This window comes from Limulus polyphemus, unplaced genomic scaffold (assembly GCF_000517525.1).
Source record: "Limulus polyphemus unplaced genomic scaffold, Limulus_polyphemus-2.1.2 Scaffold242, whole genome shotgun sequence".
NCBI lineage: Eukaryota > Metazoa > Arthropoda > Merostomata > Xiphosura > Limulidae > Limulus > Limulus polyphemus.
The window spans coordinates 571,404-598,813 of NW_013665852.1; the positions used below are offsets into that span (position 1 = coordinate 571,404).

A 27,410-nucleotide genomic window follows, 5' to 3' on the forward strand; every position below is an offset into this window, starting at 1 on the left:
GATGTGACAGGTGAGTGTGGCAGGAAGGGTCTGATTTTCTAATCGATTACTCTGTAACTAAAAAAATTGAAGACTATAAAATTTATGGTTTGTCTGAGCTATAAAGATTTTATAGAGAGTAATTTACGTTTAATTTCGTACCTTTTTGAGAGGTGGTGGATAAAATAGAGATGATGACATGCTAAGAGAAAATGTATCACGTGGGTCACACTAGTGGAAATTCAGGATTTCTTTTTAATATTGCCTTGTACAATTAAGAACTTAAAACTTGTATACTATTAAAATATGGATTATTAGCTAAGACTTTATGCTATTCTAATTGGTATAACATAAACTAAAAGTAGTTCAGAAAAATTTTGAATGTAAAACACTAAAACCTTGTGCCATGTGCAGTAAAGGATACCCAAGCAAGTACAAACTAGTAAAGAGGAGGAAGCAAATATTATATATCTGTATTGCATTTGACATGACTTCCCTTGAGAACGAATGTTATAATCACACAAATTCTCACCTCAGACATCAACTTGAAATTAGCATCGTCCTTTTCTCTTAGTTGCTGTATAAGTCGAAGATTCTGTTCTTGCATATCTTCAAACGCTTGACCTGTCACCTCCATCTCACTCAGCAGAGCTTCTTCTTCCTATAAGTCAAATTAATAAATCTTTGTACTAAATAACTCCATCTCTATCAGAAGAGCCTGTTCTTTTTGTGAACTACACCAACTAAAAACCTTATGAAATAAACCTACTAACAGTCACCATCTCGCACAGCAGAGCCTCATCTTCCTATAAGTACACCAACTAAACATCTTATTTAATAAACTTACTATTATTCACCTCTACTTTACTCTGAAAAATTTCTTCTTCTTGTGAACCAAATTACCTTATAAAATAAATCTGTTGAATTTTCAGCTCAAGATGAATACAAACTCTTTGAAGCAAACTTTATAAATAACCTATATTATTAAGTAATAATAAAAATTAACCTGTTTCTGGGCTGCAATTGCTTTTTGGAGTTGTTGTACCATTTCTTCTAATGATTTTATCTTTTTCATAGCATCTTCATCTGCCAGCTTTCGACGTTCCTTACGTTCATTATCTTGCATTTTTTTTAACTGCTGTTTCAACTCTTCTGTTTCTGCTCTGGCTCTTTTCTCTGCAGCCATCAGCTGAAAAAATAATAAAAACTTGAAAATATGGAAATCTATCTATATAATTAAAAGAATAAAGTGTGTGTGTGTACACAGGAAGCTTTTTAAACTTCATTAAACTATGCAAAATAGAAATCAGGGGTAGGGAGGTGTGGACGACATCACCATATGCCTAAGGTGTAGATAGTACTATGCATTGGAAAAGGAAAGTTACTTGGAGAATGGATCTGCCACCCCTCAGAGCCCCATCTCAAATAGCAGTGATTATGTGTTAAAGTTTTGTGCATGAATTTGTTCATTTGTTGATAGGTACATAGAGTATTGGTACTGTCAGACTGTTGAGTAGGAACCTGAGAGCAATATCACCGAGTTTTAATACTTGCCCCAGATCAATTCTGGTGCCTTACAGTTAAGTAGCCTAGACTATTCATTTATTTGATTAGGTATATAGAGTTCTAAATGAATCTGATGGCTGTGCAGGGCATCTCAGTGACTATAAGGTTAAACCTGAGTGGGTTAAATTTATTCCACAGCACATGATACCCACCACACACTTCTAGTACAAATGATACATCTGAATTATCTGATAAAAAATAAACCAATTGATTTATCTAGTAAGAGACACCAAATCTAATGACACTTTTAAAACCTGGGTATATTCAAAGTGTGTCTATTCATATATAAATGTGTTCTGAAAGAACAGAGACAAAGTTCAGGTAGGTATTCAAACTGTTGCTAGACATGCACAAAAATATTTTCAAAAAAGAGTAAGACAAAGAAAGAGAATTTAAGAGATGATTATAATTTAATATAATTATTGGTTCAGATACTCATGTCACCAAATCTGATCTAGTAAAGTTTTCAATGTGTGTGAATGTAGGTAATAGATGAAAAAGTGTAATTATATATTTTCCCCACTGATTTGTTTATTTTAAATTTTGTAACTAGGGATTATAAAACTGTATTTTGCATACAAAACATTTTTTTTAGGTTGTGGTATTTTGTATAGTATTTAATCACCTGGACTTCCTCATTCTGTTATTTGGAACACTTTTTTACATGAATAGTACCAGTCTGAATATAGTATTTAATCTGTTATTGTTGAACATTTTTGAAAATGCCTATTAACAGTTTACATATGGTCTTTACTCACCAGAACTTTGTCTTTATGTTCTTTGGGAGCACTTTATCACATCTAATGACAGTTTACATATGGTTATTACTCAACAGGACTTCTCTTTGTTCTTGGAGAGCACTTTTTAACATGTCTAGTGACAGTTTAAATATGTTCTTTACTCACAAGGACTTTTTCTTTCATTTCTCTGGGAGTAGTTTCATACATGTCTAGCAGTATTTTATAACTGGTCTTTACTCGCCAGGACTTCTCTCTGTTCTTTAGGAGCACTTTTGTACGTGTATAGTGACAGTTTAAATATGGTGTTTACTGACCAAGACTTTGTCTTTCTGTTCTTTTGGAGAACTTTGTATGTCTAGTAACAGTTTACATATGGTCTTTACTCAGTAGAGCTTTTCTGTCTGTTATTTTTGAAGTAATTCTGTACATGTCTACCACCAGTTTAAGTATGGGTTTTACTCACCAGGACTTTATCTCTCTGTTCTTTGGGAGCACTTTTGTACATATCTAGCAGTAGCCTTAATTCTCGTTGAGCTTCTTGAGACTTTCTGTTGAAAACAACAAGAAAATTTCAGGTATTGATCATTGTGAGCAACTTTTGTGAATTACAGAAGGAGAGAATAAAACATACTTGCTTCTTGACACATACTTCACTTACTTTAAAAGATAGTTTTTATGATTAGAACAAGTGCTAAATACATTAACCCTCTCACTACAGGCTCGGATGATTACAATGGCCTTGTAACCACAAAGTATTCATCAAAGTTTCCATTTTATAACTTTTAATATGTATTGTGCATCATAAAGGACTTTGGTAAACTTTCAGTAAACATCACAAGTCTTTAATACACAAGAAATCAGATTTTTTAATTAAGCATTTTTACAAAAATTTCTCTGTGAACATAAGGAGCCAGAGTGTTGACTGCCCCGAGTAGAAAACGATTTTTCATGTTAAGATTAAAAATACTTCATCTGAAAATTATCAAATATAATTTGGGTAATCTCTAAAACCTCTTAAATAAATATCAATCTTTTTTTTTCACTAAAATTTTCTTTATGTTTTATCTGTTATTTTCTCTACCCTAACAGTATATTTGATTCTGACAAATCATCAAAGTATATTGAAAAAAAAGGCTGAAAAAGGCAAACTAAAATGAGTAGTACTGTTCTATTCTTTTTAGTATTGATTATGAAGTTCCAAATTACCTCTCCTGAGAGTTAGTATTTCTAACTTTTTCACATCTATATCCTACATTTATTTTACTGTTAGCAGCTCAAATAGAATACATCTTTGAGAGCAAACAAGCACGTGCAGTGCAATAAGCAGATATTTCCAACAGAGTTTATTATAATTCTGGCTCTGAGAACACAGTTTGTATGTGCATTGTTCCTTTCAGAGATGTACGAACATATGCACATTACTTTATTTCACTGATTTTTATAAGACATTTTATCCTTCTGAAATGTTATGAATAAACCTTTTTTTAAGTTGTCAAGTTTCTAATGTTGTATAACTTGCTTTTAGTTTACCTCAATTTAGGCAATTAGAAGTAAAACAGAAGTTCAGTAGACATAACTTTATTGGCCTACAAAAAACAAGTGTCTAACTAGCATACCAGTATTTTGCAAAATACAGTGAAATTTCAGTTATCACACATTACATAGGTGTGTATATATATTATTACCATTTACTCATAAGTGCTTAATTTTTGGTTACTGTTCTTAAAACATAGAACATTAAAAAAAAAAATATATATATATATATAAAACAATGATTTCTAGTATTTATGATATTACAAAACTGACTTGTACTCATGCATCATACTTGCTAAATCTCGCTGTAAATCTCATTTATTCTTTCAATTGGAGGGGGAAGACAAATTAAATTTTGTAGATTTCAAACATGCATTTTAGAAAACCAAAAAATTATTCAATTACTATACTGGTACACATAAAACCACCGTAATTTACCTCGCTTTCTAATTAAGCTAGATGTTGGTTTACAAAAATCTCATTTCTAATCAGAACAACTTAGTCAACACACTTCAACTTTTCTAGTGAAAGTTAACATTTTCTTACACTGAAAATGTATTTCCGATAAGTACTTATCTTCTCTAACACAAAAGCTATCTCGATCATTGTTTGGCTTTTGAGCATTGCTAAAAGAATTTTTAGTCATCAGCACACCAGTCTTTATATCCAACCAATTTCACACCATTTTTGAACATGTACATATCATGTGACTACTCTCCACCAATAGTATTGTGCCACCTATAATGACACAGTTAGCTCTCTCTGCTATTCCCGCTCAATCCTCAGTTTAGAGAATTGACATATACTATAATAAAAACACTGGTTTTAGTGAGGAGGAAGAGTGGGAACTAGAATCCTCACACTGCAGAGGTGAAGGGCCAATGTAGGCACACAATGAACAAACCAAGTGGAAAGCGACTGGCCAGAATGAACGTGTGTGCTTGGGGATGAAAGTGAAGCACACCTGTGGGATACTGCATTACTTTTGGAACAGGTATACTCTTTGCCCAGAAATGAGGAAAGGAACATAAAATGGGTGGAAAAGGTAGTGCTTGTAAATGTGTAAAAAAGATGCAAGCTTCAGCAACATATAACGAGAAAAAAAAAGTAATAACAACAAGTAGTTAGGGCATGTGGACCGTGTTATCAACACCCGACAACCCCAACCATCAGTATTCAGAGAGCTGTATGTCAAACAACCAGAATTTTGAAGAGGAAGTGAGCAACAGCTGTAACAGGATAAACTCCCCAAACCACCATGGGAGTAAGAAGTACAACAAACTGAACCTGGCATTTCCTCGACTCAACCGTAGAAACAGGGAAAGCCATAACTGGTATTACAGGCAAAATCATAACTCACTCAACCATAAATGCAGGGAAGAGACAACCTGTATCCAAAATTATGAAGAGTACAAGCAGCATTTGCCCAACTGTAGGAACAGAGCACATTTGCTGGTATTCTGAGGCAGACGAAATATCGCAAAACCAACTGTAGAAGCAGAAAAGAACCTTCTGCAACCAGAATTAATAAGAAGAGAGCTGTCTGCTGCACACAACCGTAGGAACATTCCGTTGTCATCCTGAACCCGGAATTACGAGGATGATCCCGCGTAGGCTGGCCCTGATTATTATTTAATCATTGGCTTTATTGAGTGCAGTCTGCCCAGGCAGAAAACATCTGGAGGAAGTGCCAGTAGGGAAACAGCTTCGCCCTCTTCTCACTGAGTGTATAAACGAGTGTAAGTATAGTAACATGGAATTACACTCAGGAAGAAGCCTCCATGGTCCACCACCAAAGTGATTGGGAACTGAGATTGGTAAGAACTCCCATGCTCCACTAGAAGAAGAAATAAAAGGGTGGGTGGGTAAAAAGGCAGTGGGGAGTCTGGAGGAACATCACATAGGAGACAGTGCAATGGGTGACTGCGTTTCCCTATTTTGAAAGCCAGACCGAACCCAATTAAGGAATCAAAGGAAGGGCAGAAATCACCTTCTGCCTTACTCATAACATCTATGAGTGACAGTCCACCAAAGACACAGTTTTAATGATTTCTAATAAATAGATATACATATACACCACCAGGAAAACACGCAGTGGCCTTACAGAAACACCCCATCTCAACCGTGAGCATTATGTAGTTACTTCAATTAATGCAAATTTAAAACAAAGCATACCTGGCCAGGCAATACCCATCACAAGGTGGGATTAGGGAAGCTGAAAACATAGATAAAAGGAAACAATAAGGTTTACCCCAGGCAAAAGCAGTGAATGTGTATAGAATCACCATGGGAGGAAGACAATATCCAACAGAGGAAGACACAGACAGATATAACATATAATAAGTGACAAAGGTATTGGGAGTAGTTCAATTTCCAGCTGAACGATCTCCTTCAAAGGACGGTGAAGGCGAGCAGTAAAAGTCATAGTAATGTGATGAACCTTATGAGAAGAGACATTGTGGAGACAGTAGCTTTCCAAGGACAAGTCCGAATAAGCCAGCCATATGAATTTACGAATCCAACCAGTGTGAGTAACAGGTTACAGAACGCTGGAAATTGAAGGGTTACAGGGAATAAGGAGTCAGGAATGCGAACCCTGAAAGGAGGCAGAATGCGCAACATAACACCTGAAGGAAAGAACTGGACAAGGAAGCCTAGCTGGATCAGAATGGAAGAACAGATGGGAAATGGAAGGTAAGGAAATGGGTATGAAAGCCAGAACACAGTCACTGGCAGCATAGGTCCTAAGGAGGAAGGACCAAGGTCAGGATAGAGGATGACACAGGTTGTGGGTAACATGAATGCTTTAAAAGTCAGAATGACAAAAATCACCAGAAAGGAGAAGAAGGAATTAGGTTGTAAAGGAGGGAAGGTAGATGCAACATTAAGACAAAGGCTGAAATGTAGGATAGGAAAGAGCATAAAGGACCATACTAAGGTCCCAACAGGTAAAGGAAAGGAGGGAAAGGACAGAGAAAGACAAAACTCAGAAGAAACGGAAGGAGGTAGAAAAGGCTGCTCGAGTGCTGGACATGGATGAAGTGGACAAGCCTTTAACACCTACCAGGTGAAGAATAGGGAAGGAAGAGTGGGAAGTACAGAAATGATGGTGAAGAGACAAAAGTCGGAGTTATACTAGCATCAATGGGAAACAGACATGGCAGAAGGTCTCATGGATCGAGAAGGAAGGATACAAAACATAGAGTCAGATCCAGGGTTGAGACAATGGACAAGGCAAAACCATGTGTGAAGACAGAGAGTGGCAACATCTGTGGAACGAGGGACCACTTTGTGATCAGAAACTTGTTGGAAGATAATCGAACCACCATCAGATGGAAGAAGTCAGGAGAAAGGCAGTTGAAGACCACAATGTGATGACAGTGGACACTGAAAAGAGACCCAGGATCTGAAAGCACAGAGACCAGGAATTGGTATCTCTTGGCTCAGTGATATAAGTGACCACAGTGGAGAGGTGGAAATGTACCATAACCACCACCACCTGTAGGACAAAGTTTGACAAACCACCAAAGGTTTGAGAAAGGTGATATGGAGAAAGACTCCTTGATTGACCAGAGACCAGAAATCTCTTTGGAATTGAGGTAAGAACCTCAGCCCCCTAAAGAGGAGCATGGGAAAAGACGTAACTCTGGATGATGCAGAGTACACAGCACCCCCACCATGGTCTAGACTCTGTTCAACCCCAAGCCAGGGATCTGAGAATAAATTCCATTGATCAAGGAGTGTTCACAGAAGGGAATGCATATGAGTTCAAATCATGGAAATGAGAGCTTCCAAGGAAGTCCACATCCCCAAAGAGATAGAAGATATCAAGATAATAAGAAAGGTAAAGGATGTGTGAGCTGCTTGCTTCAAACCCGAAGACAAAGAGGAGAAGGCTGTGCCCGACTGAGGTTGAAAGAAAAATCCCCCAAATGAATTGGGTATTGAGAAGGGGTCAGAATGGACTTCTCCCTTGTTATAAGGAAATCAACCCATTCTGCATCTTGTAGAAGCAGAGAAGTGTAGAGTCTGGACTGAGAGTGGGAGGAAGCAAGCAGAAGCCACTCAAACTAGAGAAAAAAAGAATGCAAGACTCATGGAGTGAAAAAGTTTGGCAAAAATTTGAATTTGCTGATAAAATACATAAGCGCTGTCTAGGATCACGAACATACGAAAAGGAGCTAAAGCTAAGTTCAGCCCTACGAATGAGAAAGAAATAAACATGTCAGTAAAATAATAAGGCAAAATTTTAAGTCCCACACTGACAAAAATTAGGAAGGGATGGCACAATAAAACTCTCATGAAAAAAATTAAGATAGAACAATGAATAGATGTTACAAATAGTATTGATATGTAATGTACTAACTATTAAAATATACCCAGTAAACAAAGGACTGACAAATATCAATTGGGCAAAGTATCAAAATTCTTTTAGTCCACAAATAATGTAAAATTAACAAACATGTCAACTGACAGAAATTATCGAGAAAGCACAATAATAAGCAATATCTAAGGTACCAGACAGAGAAAGTAACCTAGACTGACTAAACTTAGGAGAAGATACATACTTAACAATGATGAAATAATTATTTAAAGAGAACAAAGAATTATTTGTTATTAGTAGTAATGATATGGAAGGTACAAATTAACCAAACATACCCAATTAACAAAGTACTTTTTTTTTATGAAATGGACACACTATCTAATTGTACCACAAATTATGTAATAAAAATTAACGTATAAACATATGAAAATTACCAAGAAACATATGAATAATCAATATCTCACATACCATTCCTTGAAAGTAACCAAGGCGACAAAGGACATGTAAGGTAGTCCGACACTGACATAAATGGGGATGAAAATGCACATAGTTAACAATTATTTAAAAAAATACAAATAGAACAATGAATTATATGTTACTAGTAGTAATGATAAGTAAGGTAAAAACTATCGAAACATACCAAGTTAATAAAGTACTTATAACTAGGAAACAAAAAACCATTTAAATGTACCTAGTCCACAAAATTGTAATAATAATGAACAAGCAAACTGACAAAAATTACCTAGAAAACACCTGAATAAGCAATAACTAATACATGAAAATAAACTAGACGACAAAGGACACTTAATTAACTCACATACTGACGAAAAATGGGGATGAGAGGGCACACAGTTAACAATGACAAGAAAAAAACACCAAAACAGAACAACAAATTAGATGTTAGAAGTAGTTCAAATATGTAACAAACAATCGAAACAAACCTAGGGAAAGTACTTATTAATAACAAACTAATAAAATAAACAAATGTGCATAACAATTAAATTTACCAAAATTACAAATTAATAAATATCTAATGTTCAATTAAACTAAAGTAACACAGACAACAAAGTATACATAAATATCTACGTAATTCTCCCATGTATAAAGAAGGACAAAGTCACGCAAAGGGCATCAGAACCAGGCCTACCATGGGTATATCAACCTGGTGTGAAGTGTACCTGTTGAAAAACTTACCACAAATCTCCTAGGCGAACTTGAAACTAGAGGAAGAAATTGAGGAGAAGAACAAGTTTCCCCTTATTGAAAGACATGGTGGCCGGCAATTGGGTGAATATTCCTGAAAAAGGAGAGACCAGAAACAGTTGAAAAGAAGAAGAAAATGCCATCTGAACATAAGTATGGAACTCCTTGCGAACCAAGGCATGTACTTCCTCAGCAGATAAAGTCAACCCCGTATCCTGGAAAGTCATGCAGTAATGTCCTTGCCTGCCACCGGAAACTGAAGATTCATACTAAAACTTGTATAATTCAAGAACAAGAAAATTTTGAATACAAATTCATGGAAACAAATTAAATCAAACATGAAAATTTGAAACTGTTGAATAAACTTCATAGGAAACAGCAACAAAGCACAATCAAAAACTGTAGTCACACCCAGAAATATTAATCAAACATCTAAATTGTGTCATGCCAATCAAGAAAGTGAGGATTGAGCAGGAATAGCAGAGGGAGCTAGCTGTGCCATCATAGGTAGCACAATACCATTCGTGGAGAGTAGTCACGTAATATGTACATGTTCAAAGATGGCACGAAACTGTTGGGGTATAAAGACTGATGCACTGATTAATAAAAATTATTTTTGCAATGCTTACAGGGCAGACAACAATCAAGATAGCTTTTGTGAGAGAGGAGGTAAGTCCGTTTTGGAACTACAATTTTCCCCTTCATGCCAATTACAAATGACTATCAGATTTACACAGTTTGGAATGTGCTCTTTCTGTTGGTTATATACATGTACATAAGAGAAATAGGCATGAGTAGTCAAGAGGTTTCAAAAAAATAATGGAAGGGGCTACTATGGTAGATTTTGATAAATATATTGATATCTCAGCAAATCAAAAAGGTGGTATATTCTTATTTTACATTCTAGCTTATTAATGTCTGAAATTTGCATTTCTAATTCATAAACCACTACAAACTTCATATGCTAGGCATAATAACATATAAAATGAGCAATAAGGTAAAAAGGCATGCTATGTGATGCATAAAAAGGAATATTTAGTTGTTTTTTAAAATTAAAACATATATAATATTGAAACTGAATTATAGACAATGTTTTGATGCCACTTTTATTAACCCTATCACTACGAGTATCCTTTCCTGAGCATAACACAAGGTTTTAGTGTCTTGCACTCAAAATGTTATTGAACTACTTTTTGTTTATGTTATACCAATTTGAATAGCATAAAGTCTTAGCTAATAATCCATATTTTAATAGTATACAAGTTTTAAGTTCTTAATTGTACAAGGCAATATTAAAAAGAAATCCTGAATTTCCACTAGTGTGACCCATGTGACACATTTTCTCTTAGCATGTCATCATCCCTATTTTATCCACCATCCTTCAAAAAAGTACGAAATTAAATGTAAGTTACTCTCCATAAACCGTTATTGCTCAGACAAACCATAATTTTTATAGCCTTCAATTTTGTTTGGTTACAGAGCTATCGAATAGAAAATCAGACCCCTCCTGCCACACTCACCTGTCACATCCTCTCTTTCAGAATTTGTTGATAGTTCTCTCTTACATATCATTATATATTACTTCTATCCAATAGAAAGTCAAGGTTTTCATCTATCAAATGACATATTGTATAATGTTTATGTACAATACGGTTAAATGTCAATTTCATTCAGAGTACTAACATCGTTCCTGGGGGAAAGTTAACGACTAGCTTGGATGAATTTGTAACGACTCTTGTTGCATAGTTAGAAAGCCAGAAAAAATTTGAGAGTTAGGGGATATTGTCTACTTTTTGCATGTTATTATTATATGTTCTTTCATGAATTATTTAATTAAATAAAAATTATTTGGTGTGTTACTACCATTAGTATAAAAAAATTAGGTTTAACTCTCTTCAAAAAACTCGACAGCAACAAAAAAGAAGATTGGGTAAGTATTATATTTCTTGTTTTTAATATTTATTCTTTATCTATTATTATAAAAGTAACTAAAATCTAAAAATATGGATCTTTTAAAGTTATTTAAGATTAGATTATGTAAAATAAGTAATAATAATATAATTAAAATGGTTCACTAGGCATGCACACGAGCATGCTGAACAATTATCTTTGTTTTCTAATACAACAAGTTAAAAACTGAGAGATTATGAATGAGGAACTTACTAATTCTGCACTGGATAACATATTGACTATAACTTACTTTAACTGAATTTTTAAATCCCTAATTATGTCTAAATCACTTTTCCCCTTTTCTCTCTCCAAAGGTGGCTCTTCCTCTCTGAGTGATGAAACTTCTTTGTCATCTTCTTTGTCCCTCTTTGAGTGGCAATCATCTTTTCCTGATGAACTGGAGCCACAGATGCCACTAGAAGCTTGCTGAGGAGGGGCCGAAAAATCATCCTTACTGGAACCACTGTCACTGGAAGAGGAGCTGGAGCTGTTGGAGCCAGTACTTGCAAGAAGGCAAGGGTTGATGGAAGTCCCTGCTGCATCTAGAGCTTGTTTTAGCTGTGAAGACAATGTGCACTGAGGAAAAGCACACTTTAACAATAATAAATCTAATGTTATTAAAAACAAAACAATGAAATTAAAAGTTTTAGTTAATGCCACTAAAAGAAGCCATTTTCTTATGATACCAGATTATCATATTTTCTTCCTCTTGTCAATTACATACTCTGACACAGAAGTAAGTAAATTAGTAAGCCACTAAGCTACAATAAACATAGATGGTAACTTTTTTTTTAAGGTGACATACTCTCTTCATTTATGATAACCTTAATAGCTTCATAATATTTTTTGTATCTTAATAATACCATACTGGACACTTATTTTTATGAAGAAAATATTTCTTCCAAGTTCGTTTCTGGATTACAAAAACCCATAATAAAATTTTTATTTTTGTTTACAAAGTAGATCTTGTGTGAAAGTCTGTGGCCTGTAAGTATGTTACTAAACATACAAATATTTTATTTCATTATTGTTCTAATGAGGGAGTAATTACAGCCCTATAAACATTGTACTGAGGGAGTCAGTAGCTTGATACTTTAATGTTTTAATAATTGTACATATGTTATTAACAGATTGGATTAACAATGTGGATGGCATGACCTTTTACAGAGCACTATTCAAAGTAATCAACTATTCGCTTTACTCTACACTGCTGATTTAGTGACAGTTCATAAGAGGAGTAAGTACTTGGTACAACATACAGGGATACTGATAAAAATTATAAGTATACATTTTGGAGGTTCTAGAGGTTATGTAAGTGCAATACGTAATCTGTAGAATGCAAAAAAGTATTTTTCCCCTTCACATGAACATCACCTTATACCCCAACTTGTCAGAGTATGAATCAGACTGATATTGTCAATTCACAGATATATCTTGAATATAAATATTTTTGTAACACATCTGAGTTCTTGTGTACAACAAACAGACATGCACATTTTACTCAAAACTTCCCACATTCCTTGTAACTACACATTAAATTCAAGGCTATAGTTAACATTCCTTCTCCAATAAAAAGTTGGTCCAATGGGCTGAGCGTGTGCACATTCAATTAAACCTATGAATACTTTAACTGATTCACAATTTCATTTGAAGGTCGTTAAAAGAGGATAAACATGGTATTGAACATGTCAGTAGCTTGAAGAATTCATTGTTGTTCTCATGTGAAAGTTGTTGAAACACTATATGCATAGTAATTATCATGGCAACAAGTCAATTATTTCACTGTTACTTTTAAGCTTATACACGTAACTTCCATAATGGTACCTTGATAACTTCATTATTAGCCTCCTTAAGCTTCCGTTTGTATCTCTGGATCTCTCCTTTGAACTGTTGGTTGTGGTTCTGGAGACTAGTAATCAGGTGACGCATTTCTCTATTGATTGGTCCTTTTTTAAAAAATGTAAAATGAACAATATGAACTTTTTAAACAAAAAACTAAATTTTACTCCTACTCTGGGTTACTAAAAACACACTAGGTTTTTTAGATATGACTAATCTATCTGGTGACAGACAAGGAAAATCTTTTAATACCTGAATACCTTATGAATACTTTATGAAGGGATATTTTCAGATGGAATAAAATGAATCTACTAGCATTTTTACTGAAGTCTTATATTTTAACATCAAAAAGCAGATGCTCATCACAATTTCATCTATCATTTAAAAACTTTGTAGAAAACATCCACATTAACATTCCTTATGGTTTTCATATACTGAAAGAATTACAATCTTTGACTGTACTACAACTACAAACTAGTAAAGATGCAAAAACTGACAATCTTCTACTGCAACAGGAATAAAGAATAACAACGCTGCAAAAATTAAATATTATTTTCCAAGGTGACTAAAGCCCAACAATTATGAAGACACTGATGATCTAATGCAATAGGAATAGAGCCCAACAAATATGAAGACACTGAGGATCTAATGCAACAGGAGTACAGCCCAACAATCATGAAGATATTGATGTTCTAATGCAACAGAAGTAGAGCCCAACAATCATGAAGACACTGATGATCTAATGCAACAGAAGTACAGCCCAACAATCATGAAGATACTGATGATCTAATGCAACAGAAGTAGAAAGCCTAAAAGTCACAAAGACATTGAAGATCTTGTACAGCCCAACAATCATAAGTACATTGATAATCTTCTAATACAACAGGAGAATATCCCAACAGTGCTGAAAATACTACTAAAAAAAACATTCACAGTTTCCTAATGCAATACCAATAACACCAAGCAATATTCACTGGCTATAAGATTACTACCCAAAATTGCCAAAAAAATTAAGAATTTTCTATTTAAACAGCTCTAGAAACCAACAATGCTGGAAACACTGGCAATCTTCTATTGCAACGATTCTACAAACCAATAATTATGAAAACATTGACAATTTTTTACTGCAACTGCTACACAAGCCGCCAATGTTGAAAATATTGACAATCTTCTACTGCAGCAGCTCTACGAACCAATAAAACTGGGTTGAGAATCTTCTACTGTAACAAAGCCTAGTAACACTGAAGTATTCTTTGCAACAGGAAGAGAAACCAACAGACTGAAATAATATATGCAAGAATGCACACCAACCATGCTTAAAACACTGATGATCTTTTACTGGAATAAGACTACAACATAATAATACTCAAAGCATTGAAAATCTTGTAATGCAACAGACATAAAGCTCACCAATACTGAAAATTTTTGTTTTTTTTGCAATAAGAATTCTGAAATCAAACCAGAGCACATACTACTACTAATGAAAAGTATACTTCACAGAACATTAAATTCATAGAACTCTTACATATTACATAACAACAGATAAATTCACCAAGTTTAAACTCTCTAGCTATGGGGTTAGTCGATTTGGCCAAGTTCATGACCCCAAACTGACCTTCAGAGTTTCCTTACTATAATTTTTAATAAGTTTTGTGTATTTTCACAAAATTTTACAAGCTTTTGGTAAACATTACAAGTCTTTTGTAAACAAAATAATCAGAATATTTAATGAAGTATTTTTACTAAAAAGCTTCTCCATGAATATATGGAGTAAATGTGTTGACTACTCCAAGTGCAATGTGAATTTCATGTAAAGATTAGAAATACTTTTCTTCATCTGAAAATTGTCATAATCTCTAAAATCCCCTAAATAAATATCAAATGGCTTTATTAAAGTAAAACTTTATATTTTATCTGTTATTTTCTCTACCCTAACTCTATACTCATTTGGTCAATTTTACCAGCCTCGTAACCACCATAAAAAAAGGAAGTAATAAATTGAAATTATTCTTTATTTTCTTTCTAGAATGGCTACAAATTGTTACAAGAAACTACACTAGTTTACTCTAAATAGCTTAAAACTTGTAACAGTATGCATCTGTTTCTATTAACTTTTATTACATAATGCACTAGCTACTTGTAAGCATACCTCATGAAAAGTTATTATTTTTCTTTATCTTACCTAATCTAACTTGATACAGTACATATATGGGGTTTTTTTTGCTATCACCTGTTGATAAAACGTTGGTCTACTTTTTTCTAGTAATGGCACTACTACACTAAACATTTTTGTTATTAAATTATATAATGCACTTAAGAACACAGAATAATAACACCCAAAAGGTAAACAATGTCCTACAACTATTAAAATTTTTGTGGCTTTCCAACTATGAGATAAGAGGCTTTAAAAATTCAGTCAAAGTAGTTAATGTGATTTCTGTGAGGATAAATTTGAAACTGAACCAGGAAACAGACAATTCGCTGTAGAGAAAATAAAACATAATATAATATTGTCATTTGATAGATTAAAACTTTGGATTTTTTTTGGTTATAAGTAATATAATATCAAATGTCAGAGAGAAATATTAGCAATTTGTGAAAGAGAGGATGTTACAGGTGGGCATGGCAAGCAGGTTTGATTTTCTAGTTTATGGCTCTATAAACAAATAAGATTGAAGGCTATAAAAATTACATTTTGCCTGAGGGGGATAAATAAATTACAGAAAAAGGAAGACCTAGAGAGCAAATGTCACAATTCTCATACTAGGTGAGATCGATAATTTTTAAAAATATTTCCTTATACAATTAAGAACTTACAACTTATATAATATTAAGATTTGATTTATTAACCATGTTTTGATACCAAGTTTATTTGTATACAAGGATAATAAAGTAGTTTAATTAAATTTTGAATGTAACTTTCTACAAAGTCGTTATATACACATTTTGACCTGCCTCTGACTAGTGTAAAAACTAATCTGTTATGTATACCTGTTTGTTCACTAGCTGCCAAATTCTGTTCAAATTCAATCCGCAACATTTCGTATTCTTTCCTAACCTGTGCTAATGCATCTTCCAGTTGTATTACTTCTGTTCTTAATTTTTTCTGCATGGACAATTCTTCACTCTGGAATTGAAGATTAAAAAAATGAGCTATTTGTTCATTACTAAAGCCTACTAACTGAACACACATATAGTACTGTGCAAAAGTGTTAGGACAAAGTCAAAACTTATACTTGAGGCTACGTTCAAAGAACAATAGAAGGTAAATCACGGGTGAAACATCAAAATTTTATTAATCTTCATATTTAGTACAACAGAACAACAAAAACTCAGTGGAAGTGCTTGAGTTCAACAAACAGTTAATATTTTCTGTATCCCCCCCTCTTTTGCTTTAATAACTGCAGACAGTCTTTTAGGCATTATTGCAACATATTTAATCAAAGTGTACTTTGGGATTTTACTCCACATGTTTCTAATACACTCCAATAAAGTTTTTTTGGAAGTAACTTTTTATTTGTCAAGTTTTTGATCTACCAAATCCCAGATCTGCTCAAATGGATTGAGATAGGGGCTCTGTGGACTCTTTGATTGACTCCAGCAGCTTCTTTCTTAGCTAAGTAATTTCTGCATAGGTTGGATGAGCGTTTGGGGTCATTATACTCTTGGCAGTAGAATCCTTTAACAATAATACACAAACCTTAATGGATCAGTATCTGATGGTACTTGTATCTCCTGTTGCCTCAGCAGAAAAACACCCCCAAACCATCACATTGCCTCCCCATGCTTCATGGTAAGTGCTATGCATCAAGGTAAGTATCTTTCACTTTTCTTCTGCCAGACGTACAACCTACGCTTTGAACCAAATATTTCAAACTTGGACTCATCCATCCATAACATCCTTTTCCAGTCATCAACAGTCTAGTTTTTGTACTTTTTAGCAAATTTCAGTCTCTTGACAATATTTGGAGATTGAAGTAAAGGTTTTTTAAGTGTTACACGACCAAATATTCCATTCTTGTTGAGTCTTCTTGATACTGTGGATCTGGACACTTTTCTATCATTTTGTACATGGTTGTTTATCTCATGCTTGAGATCAGTGGCAGTCTTCCTTTTGTCACAAAGGCTGCATAAACATCAGTATCATTGAATTTAGGTGTTCTGTCTCGGTCTCACAATCTCACAGTGTTTGGGGAGCATTTCAAGTCTGCAGTAATTTGTCAGAGAGTCCAACCAGCATCACGAAAAGCTTTTATGCAAATTCTCTACTCTAATGACAATTCTCTAAACTTTTTGGTCCATGGCATGACAACAAAACATAATATATAGTGTTAAACACTGTTTTTATCAAGGTTTACTTGTGGAGTGCTATTAAATTGATTTCTTCTAGCATATACCAGTACCATAAGCTAGTTCCATGCTAGCTCCTTTCTATATAGTTAAGACACTGCATGGGGTACCATGACAGTTACTTCAGACCCTAAATTTGATCAGAAATTCAAGCAGAACCCATATGACATGCCCTTGGAACAAGTATATGGTAATTCTAAATAATGATAAGTATTCTCACTCTGGCTTATTCACTTTTCAACAGGAATCAGTGAAGCATTACCATAGTGTTGAAATTTACATTCTGTAATGGCATGGAAGAATTAGCCCCATAAAATGGAGAGAATGACAAAATATTCTCTTGTCCTAACACTTTTGCACAGTACTGTGTATATATATATATATATATATATTTATTTATTTGATGTTTATAGCTACACTGTTAGTTTTATTATTTATAAAGTATTGCACTCTCTAAATGATTATTAATTTTGCAAAACAAAGTTTGGGCTGTTAGAAAGTAATAGTTGTCTGAAATTTTGCATGAGTACATTAACAAAGCAAATATAGTTTAATGTGGTATTCGAACCCCCAAGTAACGCTAGTTATGTGAAAATCAGTATTATCTGTAAGTATTTTGTTTACAGTTAAATTATAAAACAATCGTAGAAAAATGGTAACAATTCTCAAATTCAAAACATAATTTCTAAAATAACACAAAATGAAAAAAGTAGCATTTCATACTGGCTGGGAATGACTGATCACATTCAGATACTAGTCCCATAAAACTGCAGTTATTGTCACATTCTAAACAATGTAATACTTTACTATTTACATTCTTACTAGCAGTAATTCCTATTAATTCTTTCTACTTCTGATCAAAAGTAACAAATTAATTGAAGTCAATTTTGTATAACATGCAGACATGAAACAAAAATCTATAAAGATTAAAATAAGGGAATCAGTAGTTGAGTACCTTGGCTTTTAATAATTTTTCCAGTCGTAATGGTCACTTATCAAGATAACTTAGCAATAACTATAAAATTAAAAACATACTAAGTTCTGTATGTTTTTATTTAATCTTAGCCAAAAAACAAAACAAAAAAAGACAACCTTTTAACCTTAATTACAAACTTGTCAAAAATAAGTACTTTACCTCCATCTGTTCAATTTGCCTCAAATGAGAATTCTTGCTACTTGAAAGTTGGTTCCGAGTTTCCTCTAGCTGTGTTTTTAACTGCATGCTCTCATTGTATAAAACTGAGAACTGAGACTGCAGACATTTGTACTCTGATGTTTCCACAACAACACTTTCTGGCAGACATTGGATCTATAGTTTGAGAGAGAAAACATTACTAGTATACTGCTTCTATTACTTGTGCACTATTTCAAGTCATATTGCAGTCCAGAGATGGTTTATTAGATTTGAAATTTTTATTTATCATAAGTTTAAACACAAAATTAAACCATTTATATTATCCACACTCAATGCCATACTTTTTAAACACCATTATATCAATCATTTATCTTATGCACGTGATGTCACATTGTTTAAAAACAACGCTGTCTCATCAATCACTTGTAATATGTATTATTAACACTGAAGAGAATTGACACTATGGCTTGATCTTTAATCACCTAACTTTGAAATAAACACACAACAACCTTCATGCAATAGCTTTGGTCTATTTATCTTTTAAAACATTCTGTGCACACAATAAATTCTCACATCCATTTTTAGTTTTTCAACCAGCTTCAAGGCATCCTTGTGTTGAGCATTTAAACTCTCCAACTCCATCAGCCGATTGTTAGCTAGCTCTTTTTGTTCCTCAAGTTCTCTCTGTAGTTCTTCAACCTGGAACAAAGACAATAAGAAATCCACCAAAGGTTAACCTGCCCTGTTATTCTGGCTACTTAAAGCTATGAACAATCATCAAAAAAATACTAAAAAATATGCTAACACTGTCTTTTTACTAAAAATACTAGTTAGTCATTGAGTTTTTAACCCTACCTTCTGCTGCCATCTGTTAAACTCGCTTCTAACTTCCTGATGATTTTTTTTTAAGTTCAAATGTTTCCCCCTTTTGATACTAGGAGAAAGGGGGAGGGGTAACAAGGATATTTTAACTTTGTTTTTTTCCCCTGTACTTTGACAAAATCTAACACTAAATAAATGTGCCAGGTAGTTTCAAAACCAGATTCTGAAGAAGTGCTGTAGTAAACTGGATGTCCATTATTAAAAAAGTCCTACATCATTAGAATAAAAACCAAGTCAAATAAAGATTTCTTTCCAAAGTATCAATTATATTTTTCTATTGTAAGAAAAGGTGTAGAACATTTACAAAAAATGGAAAGTGTAACTGATTAACTAAAAGCTTACTTTATGCTATTTTTAACTCTCTTTATCATTAGAATTTTCTGTTTATTTGAAAAAAAGGTTCTATAACCCTATACTTACATTGGTCAGTGAAACAATATTGAGTAAATTAGGAAAACAGAGCTTTTTAGAAAAAGAAAAAATTGAATAAATTATCAATGTTTCATAGATAACTTTAATAAAAATAGCATTTTCTATAATCAGTAGAAATTATTTATAAATGTAAGAGTTAATAATTTTTATGTAAAATATCAGTAAAAACTAAAAAAAATAACATTATGTAAAATTGGCAAGTGCTAAATACTGAAAAAATAAAAGAATGTTTTATTAAACCTACTTTAACTTGTGTTACAGCATTCATGATAGGTTTTCCTTCACTGTCCTGCAAGTTGTAGCTCTTTAGTTTCTGTACAGTGTCTGAAAGATGAGCATCCAACTTCTCTTCTCTCAGTTTTGTCTTGCTAAGTTCATATTCTAAATCTTCAATGCGGTTCTTGAGTTCTGCGTTGGTTGTGTCTACAGCTGCAACTTTATCCTGAAGCTCAGAAAACTGAAAAATATCCAAGATATTTATATTTTGTGAAGTTCATTTAACAAGAAAACCAAATCTTTTGTCCTTTACTTCTATGAAATTTAATTCTAATAATAATAAAGTATTTAGAAAAATAAATTTGTTTTTTTAATTATTGTAACAAAGTCCAACACACAAGGAAAGCAGATTTTATTTTTTTGGCAAAGCTCCTTATACAAATTAAATTTTATTTTTCAAATGTTTGTGCCAAAGAATTTTCACATCGCTTAGAATAAAAAAATAGTAAAGTTGATGATCATATTAAAGATTTGCAGCACGACATGAGTTGCAAAATTTACTTCATTTTAAAAAGAAAATATTTGATTTTACATTTTGAGAGTTAACAGTATTTGTATTTTGTATTTATGGCAAAACTATTAAGGCTATCTGCTGCTGGCCTAAATTTTGAACTACTGACAAGGTGAGAAGACAGCCAGTCAGCAATACCCTACCATCTATGCTAAGGAATTGGCTGTCTTTCCTATTATAATGCATCCCCAGCTTAAAGTGCAGGGAATATTTTGTGGTATCACATGATTAAACTCAGCTCATCAACTTCGAAATCCAGAGCTCTACCACAGGGCCAACCAAGGCCCTACAATTAATAGATAAAGAAAAATATCAATCAACCATGAAACAATAAAAAAATAAAAAAGACAAAAATATTCACTGTAATGGTTAGAAGGCTCTTACAAAAACTACACCTATCAAGTTCAGTATGTCATGAAAAAACCAAATCTTACTTTTAATGTTGTCAGATGATGCTTTTCATGTAATGATGTAACTAAGGAGTGCATATTCTCATTTTCAGTCTGGACTTCAATGTTTGCTGCTCGAACTGCTGCATCTAAACTTGGAGGATTTTCTTCTGTTTTCGGTCAAAATTTTTGAAAATGTCAATTAATTAACAAGTTCGGAAGAGTAACAAACTGCAGATATGTATTAAACAATACTAGCATGAATAACCAAGTACAGTCATCTCAAGAAAATATCCTGTTTATAACCAAGTTGAACTTAGTCACACAGCCTTTGAAAAGTTTATGAAAAACCAAAAAGTTTTAGAATGCACATGAATGTGTTACAATACAAACTTTTGACTGGATGAAAAGCACAATTCAAAACATAGAAAAAGATAAATTAACATATTCAATCACTGACTAATGAAACGTTTTAAACTGACTGACAATAAAGCACCTATGTTACCTCAAATGTTTATTTTTTATTAAACAACTTTAAAACAATCAATACTGAAATAAATCAACTTAGACAAAAATTTTATTCTTTCTCTTTAACACTCTGTCACAGCATTGGTTTATTGAATTGATCGCATTTCTGCAAAGCTATACCTAGTAATGTTTACTATAATTCTGAATTTACTAAATGTATCTTCAAGAAATTTGGCAAACATTTAGTACACATTATAAGCCTGCTGTATAAAAAAAAGATCTTTTAATAATGTATTTCTGCTAAAGCCTTTTTCATTATTAAGTCTTTAATGAGTCAGTATGAGTGAAAGGTGGTTTTCGTAATAAGAATAAAAACACTTCTTTTTACTTTAGTATTCATTTGCCTAACCTCAGAACTTCCTAAATGAATAAAAAAAGTTTGTTTTGTGTGTTTTTGTTAAAATTTTATATTTTATCTCTTATTTTTTCTTTCCTAATACTAACTTTAACAAAATCATCAATGCACAGTGGAAAAAATGAAAAATAAAACTAATAATAACTTTTCTTTTTTCATAATGACTGCATATTGTAAGAATTACAATTATTTATCATAACAGTCTCAGCTATCTAACCTTTTCACATGTGCTTGCTTTTAATCATATCACTTTACAATGTCCATTAGATTCTAGTTAAGTACATGACAGACAATTTCATATCGGAAAATTTAAGTGTAAACAACTGGTAAAGTTACAATGACAAGACATAGTTAGCTTGAGCTAGCATCATGAAATTTTTTTACATTTTTTTGTCATTTACTTTTATCTAAACTAGTAAGTTTATAATTTTTGTTAATAAATGTATAATAATACATAAAAATATACATAATAAAAAAGAAATTTTGAATTTGAATTAGAGTTGAAACCTATTTCAGTAATTTGTACTCAACAGCATATTTCTTTAGCATTCGTTTTTTTCATACTATATTGGTTCTCCATAAAATCATTAATTTTCCTTTCAAATTTGCATCTTAGAACATCAAAAATATATCATGCACTAGAACAGTGTCCCAAAACTACCATAATTTAATTAGTTTTCTAACTAAGTTATAAGGAATCATGTCAAAAAAAAGAGCTGCTCTTGCTATTAGTTATAAATAATCCAATAGCAATGTCAGATAGAATGTCATGGGACAGGAGTGTCATGTGGACTCTACCATTGTTTTTCCATATTTCAGTAGAGCAGAAAGATTGGAGGTTCTAAGTTTATTTATTGGCTTGTCAATATCTATAACATTTATTTCTAATTATTTGAGCACTCAAAAAACCATGAGGATAAAAAAAAACTCATATGGACAATTTGGAGTATAGACATTTAACACAGAGAAGATTTTAATAGTTCCTTTTCAATTTAAGACATTAAAACTTGAATAATATTAAATTTTAGATTATAAACAATATTCTGATGACAAGTTTTTTGACATACATTGATTAGAAAGTTGCTTAATTAAGTTTTGAAGGCAACTCTAAAAAGGCTGGGGCATGAGCACTTTGACCCAATAGTGCACATGTGGTCAAACTACTAACCTCCTTCTGATGATTCACCTTTCAAGGCCAACATCACTTTATGATTTCTTTGAACAATTCTGTCAAATGCTTGCACAACCTTAGCCACTGCTCTTGTGGATACTTGTACCCGCTGAGCCAGTTTTTCTTCTAGCTCTTCTCTATCCCAGTGGCTTAACTGTGTGACAAAAGAAGTTGTGGCTTCATTTTCATCTGAAAATAGATTAAAACGCATACATATAACTTTAAAAACCTGCAACATCTGACTTGAGGTAGTCGTATGTATCACAGTATAAGTATAAACATAAAAAAGTGAGACTAAATAAACAAACATTAAAAAGAATCCAATACATACCTCATATTTCAATACCACCAGCATTAATTTTACAGAGCAAGAATCTTTCAGTACTACAAGAATTAAAACTCACAAAAAATTAAAATATACTAAAAATAAAAAGGAAAGTATTAATGAAAGTAACAACTCAATATATATATATATATATATATATATATAGAACTCAAAATACAAACCAAAATACAAGATTTTGTTTACTTTTCATATGTTAAACTTGATTTCTTTTGGTTTGCCAACCTTGACTTTGTTTATTTCTGGTGTGTCAACCTTGATTTTGTTTGGTTGCTTCTTGTGTGCTTCTCTTAATTTTGTTTGATTACTTTTGACTTTTGATATGCCACTATTGATTAATTTTGTTTGGATATTCCTAGTGTAACAATTTTAATTTTGTTTGGTTACTTCTGGTGTGCCTTCCTTAACCCTATCAAGATGGTTTTAGCTATGGGTAGGGGTCAGAGGGCATGTCATCACGTTTGCAGATTTACATTCAAACTTTTATTGAACTACTATTTTATGAATGTATCTCAATACATTTGGCATCAAATTGTAGACTATAATTCAAATTTTATGATTATACATTAGTTAATTTCTTAATTTAAAAGTAAATATAAAAAATATAAATTTTTTGTGTGTCACATGGTACGTCATCTTGTGGGTTTGGTCAGATTACATTGTATGATGCCCACAATACAATGTCTATAGTTTCTTACAAATTACTGATACTGAGATGTTAGAATATAAAATAAGAACTTCCTACCTTTTCTATTTGTTGAGATATCACAATATCTACCATATTGGTTCTGCCCACCACTTCATCATTTGAGAAGACTTGTTTATCTATGCCTACTTTTTCATACCTACAAGTTTATAACCAATCAAAGGTCCTACATTTCTTCTACGTAATTCTGTTAGTCTTCCTAAGTTATTTATGAGAGAAAAGCTCTTATATCATTGGAGAGTTTGAAGTATTATGATCAATGTTATTTTCCGAACAGAAGTTAGATTTTTTTAGGCCCAAATACAGCATAGTTAGGAAGCCTGGTAAATTGCAATGGATTTTTGTGGTATCAGTATAGCCATTTTCAATTTTTTGGTATTCCAAAACTCATATATAAAATATACAAAAATAATTTTTTTCTACCTCCACATGTGAATTTGGATGAGGCTTATAATGAGGGTTAGTATATATATGACTCACAAGTGGAGAAAAGAACTTCTTAACATCGTAAGTAGTGGAGATCATTGTTTTCTGAATATTTTCTACTTACTCTTCTATGTTTTTAAGAAAAATAACTCAAATTGATGTATTTATTTGTAAATAGTAATAATACATATATATACATATGTAATGTATGGTAATCGAAATGTCACTGTATTTTACAAAATACTGGAAACTATGCATTTATTGGTTACTGTGTAAGCAATGATAAAATAGGAAACAATGTTCATAAGCACTTACACACTTTTATACCTATACCACCACTAAATCCCAACCTCCCAGGAGGATAACTAGCATCCATATATCCAACAAATGTATTGGATCAGATACAACTTTGTAAAGAGCCATATCATAAATATTTTCTCTCACTTTTATATGGTACTTCAGACAATTCTTGTTGCAACCACTGTACTGTAAGCAAGCCGAAAAAATCCTACCCCACTATGTTCTCAGAGCCGGGATTTGAATAGATTCTGTAGGAAATGTCCACTTATCAACCACGTCGAAAGGATAACTAACATTCAAATACCTACCAAGTTCATTGGATCGACCTGGACTTTCTATAAAGCCATAGCATAAACATTTTATAATATATTAGACACTTCTCATTGCAACCATTATACTGTCCACAAGTTGATAAATCCTCCCCCACTGTGTTTTCAAAACAGGGAAAGTTCTGGGAATTCTGCTAAAAAAACTTATTTCATACTGACAGTGTTAAAGTACGGTAACACCTAAACAGAAATGGTGATTCATTACTTTATATTCGGCATGTTTCTACTTCAGCCACTAACAGTAGAATAAACACAGGAAATAAGTGTAAAAAGATTAGAAGAAACTCCTACGAGATTTACTTTGGAACTTCATTGTCCATACTTAAACGGACAGACAGTACTGTTCATTTTCTTTCTTATAGTTTCTAAAACATCTCCAAACAATAAAATAACTGCAGAAAATAAGTGTGAAAAGATGAGAAGTATAAACTCTAAAACTTTGAAATTTTGTGATCAATACTAACAATACAAAAGAGTTTATTTACCACTTTGCAACCTTTATTTTCATTATTCTTTGATTACTGGTATATAACCTGGAGAATCAAGTATAATGTTACAGTAAAGAAAATAATAGATAAACTATAAAGCTTTACTGAAAAAAAATGTTTGATATCTAATTACAAGCTTTTTTATTTTTCATTTGTTTTCACTATTTATTTTTATAAAAGTAACTAAAATGTAAAAAATAGAAACTTATTAGTTAAGATAATGAAAGAATAATAATAAAAATCTTCATGGGTATACCCGCCAGCAGCTTGTGCATTACGCTCTTCAATATGGTAATGTGAGCTGCACAAGTGCCACATGATTTTCATTTTCAGACATGATTCAAAGGTCAATAAAACACAAAATTAATAAATATAAATAGATGTACACTGTTATGAGATTTAAGCTATTTAGAATAAAAATTTGTGGTTTCCTGTTACAAGTTGCAGTTATTCTAGAACAAAAAATGGTAATTTAGATCTATTTCCTAATTTTTGTGACGGTTACAAGGTCGATCAAACCGACCAACACCATATAGAGTTTAGGTGGAGAAAATATAAAGTTTTATCCAAAAAAATGTTTGATGATTATCTAGGAGGATATACAGACTAAGAACTGAAACTTGACAATTTTCTGATAAAGAAAAGTATTTTTAATTTTAAAATCAAAATTACTATGCACGTTGGATAGTCAACATTCTGAAAGAAAAAAATTCATGAGGAAATCTTTATTAAAAAATCTTAATACAAAATATAAAAACATGATATTATGTGTACAAAAGCATTATAATGTTTACTAATAGTCTGCAAAAGTTTCAAAAATTGTAGTATAATTATTCTCATGGATACTTTGATGGTTATCGGCTGGGTGGAATAGAAAGATACAAAGGCAATATAGCACCCCCCCCCCTAAAAAAAAATAGAACCTAATACCTTATAAACACAACCTCCCATTTAATTTCATACTTATTGGAGGAGTGGTGGATAAAATAGAGAAGATAAAATACCTAGAGAAAATGTGTCACACTAAGGGAAATTCAGGATTTTTATTAAATATTGCCTTAAAAAAATTGAGAACTTAAAACTTGTATACTATTAAAATATGAATTATTAGCTAAGATTTTATTCTTTACTAATTGGTATAACATAAACAAAAAGTAGAATAATAAAATTTTGAATGTAAGTCACTAAAACTTTGTGACATGCACAGTAAAGGATGCCCATCAGGATAGGGTTAATATTTAAATTACTCTATAAAATCGTCATTGCTCAAACAAACCATAATTTATATAGCCTTCAATTATGTTTGGTTGCAGAGCTATCAAATAGAAAATCAGATCCCTCTTGCCACCCCCCACCTGTCAAATCCTCTTTCAAGATTGTTTAATAATTCTCTCTTACGTTTAATTCTATATTATATTTAACCAACAGAAAGCCAGGGTTTTCATATATCAAATGACATATTGTATAATGTTGTTTCCTGAACAAAGAATTGTCAATTTCACTGTTAGTACAAGCTTCGTTCCCACAGAAAAAGATTAAGACTAGCTAGGATGAATTTGTAATGGCTCTTGTTGAATAGTTGGAGAGCCAGAAAAATTGTCTACTTTTTGCATGTTATTAGTCTATGATATTTGGTGCATTATTTAATTAAATAA

The 27,410-nt window shown here is 32.5% G+C and overlaps 1 protein-coding gene across 4 annotated transcripts in view; it reads right to left on the reverse strand.

Annotated features, from left to right (window-relative positions):
• LOC106478704 (E3 ubiquitin-protein ligase Bre1-like) overlaps positions 1-27,410 on the reverse strand; it is a 60,721-nt gene that overhangs the window by 21,584 nt on the left and 11,727 nt on the right. For all 4 annotated transcript variants that reach the window (XM_022382356.1, XM_013939266.2, XM_022382355.1 and 1 more), the window contains 11 exons: positions 23,161-23,352; positions 21,155-21,279; positions 20,178-20,390; positions 19,193-19,318; positions 18,620-18,793; positions 16,126-16,261; positions 13,120-13,241; positions 11,546-11,853; positions 2,749-2,833; positions 986-1,168; positions 512-640 (listed from right to left, as the gene is read on the reverse strand). In XM_022382356.1, coding sequence (XP_022238064.1) covers positions 512-640; positions 986-1,168; positions 2,749-2,833; positions 11,546-11,853; positions 13,120-13,241; positions 16,126-16,261; positions 18,620-18,793; positions 19,193-19,318; positions 20,178-20,390; positions 21,155-21,279; positions 23,161-23,352 — 1,793 coding nt within the window. The remainder of the gene's footprint in view (positions 1-511; positions 641-985; positions 1,169-2,748; positions 2,834-11,545; positions 11,854-13,119; positions 13,242-16,125; positions 16,262-18,619; positions 18,794-19,192; positions 19,319-20,177; positions 20,391-21,154; positions 21,280-23,160; positions 23,353-27,410) is intronic.